Source organism: Uloborus diversus, unplaced genomic scaffold, assembly GCF_026930045.1.
Source record: "Uloborus diversus isolate 005 unplaced genomic scaffold, Udiv.v.3.1 scaffold_388, whole genome shotgun sequence".
In the NCBI taxonomy this organism is placed as follows: domain Eukaryota; kingdom Metazoa; phylum Arthropoda; class Arachnida; order Araneae; family Uloboridae; genus Uloborus; species Uloborus diversus.
The window spans coordinates 135,226-149,648 of record NW_026558558.1 but is presented as its reverse complement, the minus strand read 5'-3'; the positions used below and the strand labels follow the sequence as shown (position 1 = coordinate 149,648).

General features: G+C 29.2%; 1 protein-coding gene across 1 annotated transcript in view; it reads right to left on the bottom strand.

Annotated features, from left to right (window-relative positions):
* Nucleotides 1–1,620: 1,620 nt before the first annotated feature.
* Nucleotides 1,621–14,423, bottom strand: part of LOC129233408 (LIM domain kinase 1-like) — a 33,981-nt gene continuing 21,178 nt past the window's right edge. Inside the window, exons 7-12 of the mRNA XM_054867437.1 lie at nucleotides 13,024–13,171; nucleotides 12,005–12,283; nucleotides 8,536–8,601; nucleotides 7,300–7,518; nucleotides 4,495–4,649; nucleotides 1,621–1,867 (exon numbers count right to left, since the gene is read on the bottom strand). Coding sequence (XP_054723412.1) covers nucleotides 1,621–1,867; nucleotides 4,495–4,649; nucleotides 7,300–7,518; nucleotides 8,536–8,601; nucleotides 12,005–12,283; nucleotides 13,024–13,171 — 1,114 coding nt within the window. The remainder of the gene's footprint in view (nucleotides 1,868–4,494; nucleotides 4,650–7,299; nucleotides 7,519–8,535; nucleotides 8,602–12,004; nucleotides 12,284–13,023; nucleotides 13,172–14,423) is intronic.

The window sequence follows — 14,423 nt, the reverse complement described above, 5'->3', positions numbered from 1 at the left end:
AAACCATACAAAAGCATTATAAACTTTGCAATAAAAATAAAATTTACGAAGGAAAGCAATGTTTTATCTTCAAAATTAAACAGTTTAGATGATAAGGCATTGGTTTTCCTGTCAATTAGAGATTGAATGCATTTCTCTATGAAACATATCAAACAGACTCTTAACATTAAAAAACTTGAACATAAACTTTAATTTAATAACTTTTTTTCCCCCACTGAAAATTCAGTATTTTTAATCATTGATAGTGCAAATAATATAGTAATATTGTAAGCGACCCTCTCTGCATTTAGAAAAATATGCATCTTTAATTTCTCAAATTTCATTACCATTCAAGAAATATGAATGGTTTCTAAATTTTAAGTCTTAAATTATTATGAGCTTTTTTTAATTACATTTGATTTTTATCATGTAAATTAATAACTTCTCATTAGCGTTACAAAATTTTATTTTGGTGGATAATACCATAATTATTATGCGATGATCACATTTTCTCAAATAGCAATCCAGATTTTTAATATTTATCTAGAAGGGAGAACAAATAATTTATTTATGATCCTAGAAAAAAGAAAAGAAATAGACAGCAGCAAAATACAAATTATTGTAGTAACATTATATAATACTGAAAAATATTTCCTGTATTTTAAGATCAAGACAGTAAAAGTTTTAAACTTCAACCATTGATTTCCCAGTATAAATAAATATGTTGATGATACTCTAGGAGCAAAGATTCTGCTGTAACTGTGGTATTTTCTGTGCACTTGTAAAGGAATGAAAAATGTTTAAAAAGCTAAACAATGCTTGGACTATATTTGAACGTGTTCTTTTTTCAAGTGGCACTTCAATTTTTTAGAGCACATTATCCTACTGTCTAATTATGATCTTCTAAAAACAGCAGTGTTGTTTCACTGTTTAAATCTCTCATTAAAAAACTATTTCTCTTCTAAGAATATTTTTATGGTTAAGAGTCCTGTAAGCAAACTATATTTCTCTAAGGACTTCATTAGTAAAAAGTAAAATATTTCTTACTTAAAATGTTGCACATTACACACAAAAAATGAAACAGGGATTTGCCTTTGTATAGGTTCTTTTCAAAAGTTCTATATAAAAATACTTTTCAATTTCAGAGAAAATGTATTTTCCCCCTAAAAATATTTTTTTTTTTTAATGTCGAACAATGCAAGATATGTTGCTGTTATAAACAGTTGAAGGCATATAAATTGGAAGCTCAGAAGCACTGTGGTTTTCAGAACGATTGAAAAATTAAATTTTCATTACATAATTCTGATTCTTGAAACAGACAAAGAATCTCACACTTAATGTATAAAATTTGAATACTGTAACAAAAACCTACATCTTTTAACAAAAGCAGATCATTCTTTTGGAGCAAATTAAGAATACTTCTTTTTAAACCAATCAAAACTTGTTACAAGTAATAATAATCATAACACACACACATATATTTAACACTCTTTTGATTCGTTACAAGTTATAAAATTTACACATACTGAAGACATTTGAAATACAAGCTCTAGTTACCATTTGAAGTCTTAAGTTCCAAATGATTTTTAAAATTTGTTATTTCACACTAAAATTTACATTCTCTATGATACCATTTTTTATTCATATTTCTATCGTGGGAGAAGATGAATCGGTAGAAAGTCGATACGATCCTTGTTCACTTACTGTTCTTAAGAGAGGAAAAGGAGATTTCAACTGATACACCTCCTGACTAGAATCATCTTGGAAATCTCCAGACTGGGAGTTGAAATTAAGAATTGCATCAACAAGTTCCTGAGGCAGCTGGTTTGAAATGCCTAAATGAATAGACATTCCCTCTAACCAGCCTTTGATCGTGTTGAATAGAGGTCTGTGAAGAAGGAAAATTAAATCTAATAAACATTAAAACTAAGCAAATATTCCAAATTATCAAAAGGCAATACATAAAATACCAAAAACTTTGGCTGAAATGATCTTTTTAGGTACATGTAGTCGTGCTAGTTTCTAGCGAAGTTGCATGTAGCAAATTAATGACTATAACTTAATAAATTATTTCCCCGCATGCCTTACTTTTCTCAGCATCAATCCACTACTTAGCATTACGCATTAGGTTGATTGCATGTTTTACTGTGCATTATTTAACTTTTTAACATGACGCTTAACACGATGCAAAAAAAGGTAATATGCTTATGAGTCTATGTATGTATGTTTGTTCCTTTGTGGCATTGAAGAGGCTAAACGCCTTGGCCAGTTTCGATAATTCTTACGTGAATCGATTTGTCTTAACCTTGGGAGTGTCACTAAACACATGACGGTAGTAAAAATTGACCATATCAAAATCTAGTTGCCATTTTGGGATCATGCTGCATGCTACCTGCGTGTGACACAACGTGCAGCAAATGCAGGTAGCATTTTCACTGCTTGAATTTTTTGTTTACTAAGTCTACAAATTTTCATCTCTAACATGTTGCATTTGTTTTTATCGTGATTCAGGGGACTGAGTTTCGCGATGTGTACTTTCTTAACAAGCTTTTTTAGTTTTATGAGAAAGATTTGACTGTCGACGTTTTCGAACTCGCGTCATCATGAGTTACACAGGCTGTTTATGTAGCTGTGGTTGACTTAAGTTCGTGCATTTTTGCTAAAGGTCAAGCAGATGTAGCTTTAAGCCGAGTTAGGTCCCTAGAGGGACTAATAATTAGTAGTTTAGACCACAACAAGTTACTTAATAAACCTCACAATATAAACTCTCTCAAAGAAACAACAAGTTTGCGAAATTTACCGTCTTATAATAATAATAATAACTAAGTCAATGAAAATTAACTAAAGAGTAAAATAAATTATTAAATAAAAACAGAAAACACGATTGCATGAAAACTAAAAAAAACTAAAAAGAAAAACATAAGCCCAGTAGTTTAGAATGTTATTAAGTATTACTGAGTAATTACACCAGTGAAATAGTTTTATAATCGATAAACATACAAGACAAATCATAAATTTAAAAGCAGAATAGAAGGATCAATAATCGGGGTCCACTTAAATTTTACGGGGTTTTTTGATTCAAAAAGGAATGGGTCCCAACAGTTGATCCTTCTATTCTGCCTTTGAATTTATGATTTGTCTTATGTGTGTATCGATTATAAAACTATTTCACTGGTGTAATTACTCAGTAATACTTAATAACATTCTAAACTACTGGGCTTACATGTTTTTCTTTTTAGTTTTTTTGGTTTTTATGCAGTCGGGTTTTTGTTTTTATTCAATAATTATTTTTTATTACAATGAAATAACGGCAATAGTGAAATTCTTATTTGGTCTCTCGGATTTTGTCGTAAACGAGTTCGGCTATATTATTAAAAATATTTTTTGCATAGTTTAAACTCTCGACAATTTAGTTTCCAGAAAAAGGTTATTAAAATGGAGAAGTAAAAAAGCTAATAAATTTAGTCAGATAGTCTCACCATTCAATTTATTCTTTTAACCACTCAGCCATCCAAAATTGCAGTTATTAAATGCTTCAATCTAATTATTAAATCAAAAGTTGCTAAAAACATAAATTTTAAGCTTAGTTGTTGATCACTATATGAGTAAAAGGTTTCAAGAAATTTCTAAAACAGGGTTCCCACTCTTTCAGCAGATTGAAAAATAGGACCTTTTTTAACGGCACATTTTTTAATATAGGACCACTTCACCCCAGTGTCGCAACAAGAAACTTTTCAAGGTGGAAAGAGTTTAGATTATAAACATATACATAGAAACATAACAGATATGCAGCAGGAGGGCAAGTCGGCGCATGTAAAACTGTCTGAAAACTGAAATTTTGGGAACTATGAGAAAGCACAACCCCTGCCCCCTTTCCCTGGGTAAAAATTCTTCAAATTATCTTCAAAAATCAGGGAAAAAAAAGAAAAATATTTAATTTTAAAAGTTTTATTTTAAAATATTTTTTTATTTCCAGAATGTGTTGTCAGCCAAGATTTTTCAGAAACAGAAACCCAAAATTATCGACATTTTCGGATCACAAAAACCCTGGTTTTCATTGGGACCTCGCTATAAGGTCACTCTTTGGGACATAGTGAAAGGGACCTGTTTCCTTATAAACAAATCATATGTTTTTTTAACAATGAGCATGTGTATAAATAGCAAAATTTTTTGTTAAATCTATTATGTTCTAAATTATTAGTTTATTAGGTTGTAGCTTTTTAGCAAATGTCTTTGCCCATTTATTAAAGGTCGAAAGGTTTGTCACATCCTAAACAATAGGGCCTTTGATCAACTTTTATGGCTTTTGACAACTAAATATGGCCTTTAGAAAGGCCCCAACAAACAATACTTGAAAATAGGGCCTTTATGGGGCTTTTGAGGGCCCGTGGGAACCCTGTAAAATAACAAAATGAAGAAAGTATGGATACCATGAAAAAAACTTATAGAAACACTTTCCAAATAATTTACATTTTCAAACATCTCTAGAATTAAGGAAAATAAACAGGAAGATACCTTTTATCTGGAGAAATATCACAGCACTTAAATGCTATCTCAGCAAAAGGTTCAGGACAACCAAGGCAAAACTGTTCTTTGAAAGCAGCCACATTTAATCCAAAATCAGAACTTCTTGGTAAAAAATCAGGATCAGCTGGTACTCTTCCAATTATCTAAATATAAAAGATTTACTTTCAAAGAGGAGAAATTAAAAGGACAATAAAAAAGCCATTAATTTTTTGCACGCTTAAAAGTGTACGATATTAAGCATTTATCAATTCTGTACCTCAAAGCCAGAGTAACGTAAGTGACATAATCGCTACTTTACAGGAGAGACTGAAAACGCTTGTCTGACGCATGCAAAGGATGGGACACACGCTCCTTTAATAACTGGTAAATAATAACACAGTGTTCTCTTTATCATGATTATGTTCACATAGCTCGATGTGAAATAGGATTCTATGTACAATGCACAAATAAAAGGAAAATTGCAATTTTTGGACTTACATCAGTCTGAGTTGTAGAATCGGGATGTAATATGTTGTAACCTCTTAACTTAAGCAGGCTATGTGTTCATTGATCAGTTGCTGTTACTGACCAACTTACATATGAAATTGCTCAATATTTCACAGCTTAAAAGATTTCTCTCTATCTTTCAATTTTAAAATAAAGTTATGACTAGTAACCTTTAAAGTTTTCTTTCATTCAGTTTATTGTCGACTGCCTGTACAAAAATCTTTTAAAAAGAAAATTACTATGAATAATGAATGTTATTTCATTTAGTTCACAAAGAATATTTCCTAGCAACATTTCAGTAAAAGTATGTAGAGCATTAAACAAATTTTTCTTTTACAAAAACCCATTCAGGGTGGCGACAGGAACTGTGAAAAAAAGTTCCCTGACTTTTCCCTGATTTCCCTGATTAAGTTCACCAAATTTCCCTGATTTACGTTACCAATGATAATGGTTTTCTTTCTTTGCTCTACTTGAAATCCATTGTATATCTGTATAAAATGCAGTATTTTTAACGTTTTAAGCTGTGTAAAGTTGTTGAACTAAAGATATATTTTCAAAAGATGTTACTTTTTTTTTAATAAAATGGTTAAAAAAATATATCAAGTCAATCTTTTTTTTTTGGGGGGGGGGGGGAACCTACAAAACAGTACATTAAATTTTTCTACAATGGAAAGATTATAGAAAAAAAAAAAAAAAACTTCACTTCCAGAAACCACTTAGCATGAGAATTTTAAGAAACTATTAAAATTGCTCTTAAAAACATATGTGTATTTAAGAACTAAAAAGTAATTAAAGTCATTTTGAACTAAGTTTTCAAACAGTATAATAATTGTTGCAAGAATAACAAGTAATAGTGAAAGAATAGAATATTTATGCAAAACAGATGAAACCATTTGACATCCATTCATAGGGAGCTTTTCTCTAATCAAGAACATAGTTTTTAATGAATGAATACAGCATTTTAACAATATAAAATTTTTTTCTTAAGTATACAAGTTAACTCTATTTAAAATCATTTCAGTATGTAATGAAAAAAAAAATCTTAGATTGCTTTTGTAACAAAAAACTTTGAAATGCAAGAAAAAAAAAAGAAAAAAAAGCAATTAGTTAATTTTAAAACATATAAAAGAATACAACTTGGTTATAAAATTAAAGAATCACTTAAGTCTGAAGAAAAGAAAACCTTTATATGTTGCCACCTTCTGCGGTGGCAACAAATAGTATAACGGCAAAAAACAAAGTTTTTTTTTATTGAAAGTTCAGTTTTAGCAATTAAATTGAAAATGCAAAGAAGTGATAACTTTTAAGCTTTTATAGTATTAATTCAAAAACCAAAGATTTCTTCTTGAGATCGTGATTACAGTACGCTAATCATTTCAAGACAACGGAATAAAGGCAAAGAAGCTAAGGCAGTAATGAAGGCTTCCTCTTTGCCTGTATGGTTGTTTATTTTACGTAGCATTGAAAGCGTAAAAGGAAATTTCAAGCTAGGTAAAATAAACAACCTAACAGACACAGAAGCAATCTTAGGAAGTTCATCCTTTGGTTAATAAGTAAAATTCAATATTTTGACTTTGAGGAAAAAAGATGCACAAATATGCGGCAGTGTATAATCACACCTCATTAATTTTACTTTTTTTTTTTTAAACAGATCATTGGCAGAAAATGCGTAGGAAATTAGAGTACTTAATTTTGTAAAGAAAAAAAAAAAAAAAAAAAAAAAAAAAAAAAAAAAAAAAAAAAAAAAAAAAAAAATTTCTTCATAAAAATAAATTTTCCCTGATTTTTTGTTATTTTTTCAAAATTCCCTGATATTTCCCTGATTAATAAAGTTCCCTGACTTTTCCCTGATCTGTCGCCACCCTGCCATTTGAATTACGTGAATTTTTTGAGAACTGAAATTTTCGGAAACTGAGAAAACTTGACCCTTCCCCCCAACCCCTGTAAAAACTCTCCAAATATACATACAAAAAGCTTTTGTAGCATTGAAATCATTGGGGGGGGGGGGGGGGAGCAGGGAAAACATAAGAATTTTTTTTTTAAATAATTTTTCTGCCCAAAATCTTCAGAAATTGTAACCCAAAATTTTCGGATCACAAACACTCCTGGTACTACCATTATGTTTTTTTCTACCAACATTATGCTAAAAAAAAAAAAATCACTTGCTTTAAATGTTAAGAATTTTCCAGTTTTCCCCACAATAAATAATTACATTTAAATACAGAATTTCAGTTGTGCAAATATTTTTCGACATAGCATATACATACACAATACAAAATATTAACTAGAAAGGAAAAAAAAAATTACCTCGCATAATATTATTCCAAAAGAAAATATATCCACACGTTCATCATACTTCTTATGTTTCATCATTTCGGGAGCCATCCAATAGGGATTTCCTACAACAGTATACCGTTTTCTTCTTTCAGGACGTCGTGTATTGGAGCCACCACTAAGCCTTTTATTCACTTGCTTTTCTAACATAACTCGAGCTAATCCAAAGTCAGCAACTACTACTGTTTTATCCTATGAAATCATAACATAAAAACAAACTTCAGCTTAAAATATACTGTCAAAAATTTAACAAATCTGAATAATTTGTTGAGTTTATTGGAGCCAACAGTACGCATGCCAACAGTATAAATGAAACCATTCTAAAGTCTTTCTTTTAATAACTTTAGTTGCTGATTACTTCAAATGAGTCTATATCAGTTTTTCTCTTTGCATAAAAGAGGACTAATGTATCTTTATCAGCTAATTTGCTACAGCAACGAGAAAATTTGAATTTTCTTTTTCAGATGTAAAAATAAATGAAGCATAAACTGTTCTGGCACTTAATAAAATATATGAGAAAAGTTAGTTTTAAATATTTTATTATTCATATTTGTCTCAGCTAGAAATTTAAAGGTTTGTAACACTAATATTTAAAGAATAATGTCAACATTTAAAACACATAAGGAAAACAGGTTAAGATTATATTAGAATTACTGATTTTATAACCTTCAGCCATAGCTTCTATAACAGTATTTAGTATGATACCTTAAACCTTGGGGAGGGGGGGGGGGATAAGTTCAAATTCATTCTTCTGTAATTATTGTTATATATTCATCAAAAAATAATGAAATAAGAGACTATCCACTAAAAAAGCTTTTTAAATGAACAAAATTAAAAAAAAAAATCCAGTTAATTACCTTTAGATCTAGAAATGCCATACGGCTGAAAGCAATTTATACAAATAAATCAGCAGGAAATAATTCAAACACCTAACTTTTGATGCTTTGAGAATAAAATTTTTGCAGAAAAAAATATTGATCGCATAATCATAACTCAAAATTTGAATGGTCTTTTGTATAGACATACTAAAAAAACTCATTTTTACATAAAAAATCTGCTACTTTAAGGTTTCAAACAAATAATTTATTAGAAATATTTTGAGTTAGCAAGTCAAAAGTTCAGCTTATAAACATAAAAATTTAATTTGTTATGACATATTTTTTATGAGTGATATCTCATAATGTGCCTTTTCCCAGTTGGGCTACTTACTTTTCGTACTAAGCAGTTATTAGAATTCAGATCTCTATGAATAATATTTTTGGAATGTAAGTATGCCTAAAAGAAAAAAGAAAGGTTATTGAAAGGCAAGCATAAACTTTTGTTTTTCAACAGCCCATTTTGATTGAATGGTTGAAGTTTAACAAAAATAATCCATGCAAAAAGTACAGGGCTAGGGAAGAAATTGGACAAAATAAAATTTTAACTGATTTTCCATGATTTTGATACATACAATTATTACGGTGATGAAAAAGAATTTTTATATAATTTGATTACATTTTTTCATTGATACAGAAATTCTTTTAAATTAATCATTTGGTGGAAATATGATTGAATTTTAATCATAATCTACAAAAAAAGTTTAGTAAACAATTTGTAGACAATTTTTCACCGTAAAAGTAATCAAATTCAACAAGTTAAAATAGTTTTTAAAAACACAATTTGCATTATTATATAACTGTTAATTTAAAAAAAAATAAATATTGTTACGAATTCTGTAAATAGTAATTATTGTAGTAACGTAACCTGTAAATAGTTTCTCGTAATGAATATACAGCCCCTTTACATTCGGCTGAAGTATACGGCCCCCGTTTCTTTTTTTCATTGATAAAATTTGATAACGGTCTACGCATTTCGAGAAACATTTCGAATGTTGTGGAATCTTTTCGATGTTTATAAAAGCGTCCAGCGTGATGAAAAGTTTAGTTTTAATTGAGAATTTGTGCTGAGAGTGTATTAGCTCTGTTTATTACGGGGCATTTCGCTGTGTTGTTTTTTGTATTTGGCAGTAAATACGTGTGTAACCGTTGAGTTTACGGTTTGTGTGATACTTGCTTAATTGCTGATGATTAATTTAGCAGTTGTTGACGATCTTTCCTGTACATAGTGTAAATAAATTTCCTGTATTCTTAATCAAGAACTGTGTCGTCCTTTCAAGAAAGTTAGAAGTCGCAGCGGGTCCGTTACAATATCATACAGCATTGTTCATACATGTAAAGCATAGTTTATACATCATTCAAGGGACTGGAGTGAAAATGACATATAAATTAAAATGACACATAATTGAAAAGTTACTTAAATTTTTACAAGTGTAACCCATCAATGCAATTTTATTAATATAACAGTTTTAACTGTCGAGGGAATGTTAAGGGCAGTATCTCTTGAAATTGAGATATTTGAAGAAAAGCATTTTGGATTTCCCACTAGCAATTGGAAAATGCTAGAATTTGACGTTTTTTCGTGCTTTATTTTCAGCAAACCAAATAAGCAAGCTTGCTTTTTGTACATAAAGCTTCTACACAGAGAGAGAGGAGAAAAAAAATGCAGTTATTGCCCTTTTTTTCCCCATGACTCAAGTAAAGTTTTATGAAGACTAATTTAATAAAACTATGAAGAAGCTCAACCTCTCACCCCACCCCGTAAAAACGCTTCAAATATGCATATAAAAATCATTGGAAAAAACATAGTTATGAACTTTACTGAACATAGTTATGAACATAGTTGATAGTATGATACTGATCATAGTTATGAACTTTACTGAACTTTACTTATGTTACTGAAAACTTTATAAAAAAAGTTTTCAGTTTTAGCATGTGTTATCAGCCCAAAACTTTCGGAAACAGAAACTCATTTTTTTTTTTAATTTACGAAAATTTCAGATCATAAACACCCTACACTCTGAATCCCAAAGTTGCAATTCAGCCACAATTCTAAATCTCAGATTTAAGAGTCCAAAGTTTTTCCGGACAGCACTTTCTTGTAGCCACTTTGTTTTTTTAATGAAGCAAATTGCAATCTAATACAAATTATTCCTACTTTTATTTATATTTAATGAACTGATTGATTTAAAAAATAATTTATAAAATTAAGATTTAAATCTTTTAAAAAATTTATAGATTTGAAAACATAACATAAGACCACAAGAAGTTTCAATTTAAGTCTAATTAATATTAAACTAGAAGTGGAAATATCAGGAACAAAAACTTGAACCAAAACATAAAAGTTCAGCTTTAAATTTACATTAATGTCATGACAAACTTGATTTTATTTTAATGCAATGTTTTCTACACTATCGCAAATTTCATATTTCATTATATGATACTTCACATTTGAGACACATACATCTTACAATGTTTTATGTTTCAAAACATTTATGTTAAGTATATTTTTTACGAATGCAACTAAATGTATTAAAGCTTAATGTTACTATTCATTTGATACATAAAAATAACAGGAGAAAAAAAAAAGCTTTTATACAAACTAATCAATGTTTTACAAATTATTGTGTATATACAACAATATGTGTGACAATATGGTATAAAAATGCTCCTTGAATGATGAGAATTTTTATTTATAATAATATATTCATTTGTTGCTGCCACGTTATTAATTTTTCATCTAGAATTTTTTGTTTTCGCAAAAAAGTGGACAAGTTGGACAAAATGATATTTTGTATCAGGAGGTTTTTTCCGGTGTTGTCTCCAGCCCTGAGGGTGGGGTGGGGGAATAGTGGAAAAACTTGGTGAAACAAATGAAAGATACATGGACACATGATGAAACTTTTAAGAATGGAATCTATCATTTTGTATTATTGTTTCTTCTTTAGCAAATACTAAAAAATCCCCATTTAAATCCCTTTGCTGTCACTGCTTCATTTGACAATATCCTATAGTAACCTGATACATTTTTTCAATATTCAAAACATAGCTTTAGATCTTAAAAATAATTAGAACAAAATTAAATTTAAAACAGCATTACTGTTTATTAAAGACTAACATGAGCTTCGATATATCTTTTTATCAGATGTTCTCTTTTCTTCACCATTTGTTTGTTTTCTTTCTTTTTTCTGAAGAAGCTGAGTATTTAGCAAAGTCAGAACATTTTAAACAATTTTCCTATTTTTTTGAAACAGCAGAAAATAAAGACTGTTAGATTTGAATATATATATATATATATATATATATATATATATATATATATATATATATATATATATATATATATATATATATATATATATAAACCCTATCCAGTTACTTGCATGCTGGATACAAAATCTTTTCTGGTATATTATTAACACATCAGTTTTACAACAAAAATACATACATTTGCTGAATGAATCACCAACATTTTAATGCACAAAAAGCGCAAATTACTGCAGGCAAGTGTTTTGGGGTTAAAAGGAACCCTTTTTTCAAAGCAAAGAAGTGTGAGCTTTTGGATGAAAAATTTATTTATCAGCTCAAATGTATTTTCATTGAAAAGGGGGTTTCTTGTCACCCCGAAACACGTGTATGCAGTATTTCCAATTTTTGGTGCATCAAAATGTTTGTAATTCATTCATTTAATTTTCAATCATAAAGATATTTACTCATTACATACATTTGCTTTCAAACTCATGTATAATACAAAAACAGCATGCTAATTTTTAAATACAAACAATATTTAACAAAATACTTACCATTCCAAAAGCAATATCTTTGGCAAAATTTATTCGTTGTAACCAAGCTATATCTATGGAATGGTTATGAATATAATCTTGTAAAGTTCCTCCTGATATGTATTCTGTGATTAAATGTAGCTTTTTGTCTTTATATACAACTCCAACAAAGCGCAACACATTTTTATGCTGAAGGGAACGCAAAACAGCTATTTCTTTGACAAAATTTCTCTGAGCCTCCTCATCCAAGCGATAAAGTTCTTTCATGACCATTTCTTGACCAGTGTGTTTATGAGTAACCTGAAATTGTTCGAGAATTTAGATGAAGAATAAAGTGTTTTCAACAACTAAACTATGTTTAATTTTATTCGAACAATGGGGATGTACGAGATTAAAAGTGTTATCATTACGTCATAGCCATTTCCAATAAGGACCTTGCACTTGTTTTTGGCAGTAAAATATTTGAGTACATCTTTGTGTAATTAAGTCACCAGAAGGCAATACAAATTCCTCTATTTTTAGGTATCAGGTAAAAAGAGGTTTTGACAAGACATATAAGCTATCATATATATATACAGTTGGCTCTCTGTTTAACGACTTTCAAGGGACCACAAAACATCGCCCTTAAGTAGAAAGCGTCCTTAAATAGAATGCTTTTAACAATATAGTGGACCATTTGGGACCGTGAAAAGCCGCTTTAAATAGAGAAAGTCGTTAAATAGAGTGTAGTTAAACAGAGAGCCTAACGTATTTTAAAAATTAATCATTTCACATAGTTTTACACTGGCACAATTACTTACTTTTGTTATTTATCTAGTTTAAGATATTTCGCAAAATATAGTGCTTATAAATTGAGTAATGTTTTATACTATTTTTCAGCATCAAACAAACACTAAATAGTGGTGCATCTTTTAAATTTGAGTAGCAGCAAATAAACAACTTTGACAAAACTTTTCATACTGAAAATGGGGAAACTAAAATTTACTAATTAAAGAAATCTAATATAATTCATAAATAGTAAATGCCAAATGCACATTTACCAAAAATGCTTGGCCAAAAAACCCTCGACCAAGGAGTTTTCCCAAAACTAATTCAGATGGACGAAATATTTGTTGATTTCTTGGTTGCACCCTAAAAGAACGAGTGCGAGTAAGATCTTGTTGTTGACAATTAGTTGCTTGAAAATCCCTAAAAAAGAATAAGTAAAAATGTAACGTCAAAGTATTTCATGCATAATTCATTAAGCATACAACATTTCTCACAAGCTCATTCAAAGACTTTAAAATACTTGAATCCCCTTACCAATGTAATATGATTCGAATTAAATTGCCTGAACTAAGTTCAAGTGACTCTGGCAAGGGGTTAAAGGAAACATTTCAAACTTGGAAGAGGTATAAAAAAGGTTCTTTTTATGCTAATTAAAAAAAAAGGCATTATAATGAACATTTTCCTGAACAAAGATCTCAGAATACAGAAGACAAATACAGTTAACGCTTTTTAGAACGACCTCCCTTTATTGTGACCCATTCTTTATAGCAACCGGTGCATGAAGTCTCGTTTGCTATTCCATTAATGCCATGTTATTTTAACGACTATCAGAATGTAAACTTTTATCGTTTATTCCAATATAACAACCAAAATTAAGTTACAGCTTAGTTGGAAACTATTTACTCGAAAACTAATATTTCCAATTTCATGTTTTCAAAGGTAGAATGTTTTCCATTAGAAAGACTTTTTTGATGACGAAAAAATCAAAGAATGTATAAGAAAGTGCATAAAAAATGCACAGAATTTTTTAGAAAAAGTTAAAAAAAAAAAGAAAAAAAAAAGAGATAATAGAAATCAACAATATTTAAATACTAATGGTAAAAAATAATATTTTTCAAACAAATCTGAAGTAAATAATTATTTTTAAATTAAAAAGATAACTGATTTCTGTCCGTTATTTTCAGCGTATTTTGTCGTTAATTGCATTGCTTTAAAGTTATGATAAGTTAATTTTAGTATTTTTTATTTTACAACCACAATTATTTCCAATTTTGTTAGTTTCTTCACATTCTTTTGAAATGAAGCATAAGTTGCTGAAGCGATTCTCATCTTTTTAAAATACATCTAAATATAAACTATCTTGTACATTTGCATTATAATGACCGATTTTGTCAGAACACAAGGGGTCGTTATAACGAATGTCGACTGTATATATATAAAAAACGATGTTAAGACTATATTGATCATAGAGAACAAGATTTAAAAATATTCTTGGAATTATGAGAGACATGATGACATACATCAATTTTGTAATATAGAGAGACACTGTATAAAAGACCTTCTACAGTTTTGTAACATGGCATAATTGTTTTGTATGTGTTACATGGCATAATCAATTTTGTAACATAGAGAGACACTGCATAAAGGGCCTTCTACAGTTTTGTAACAATTT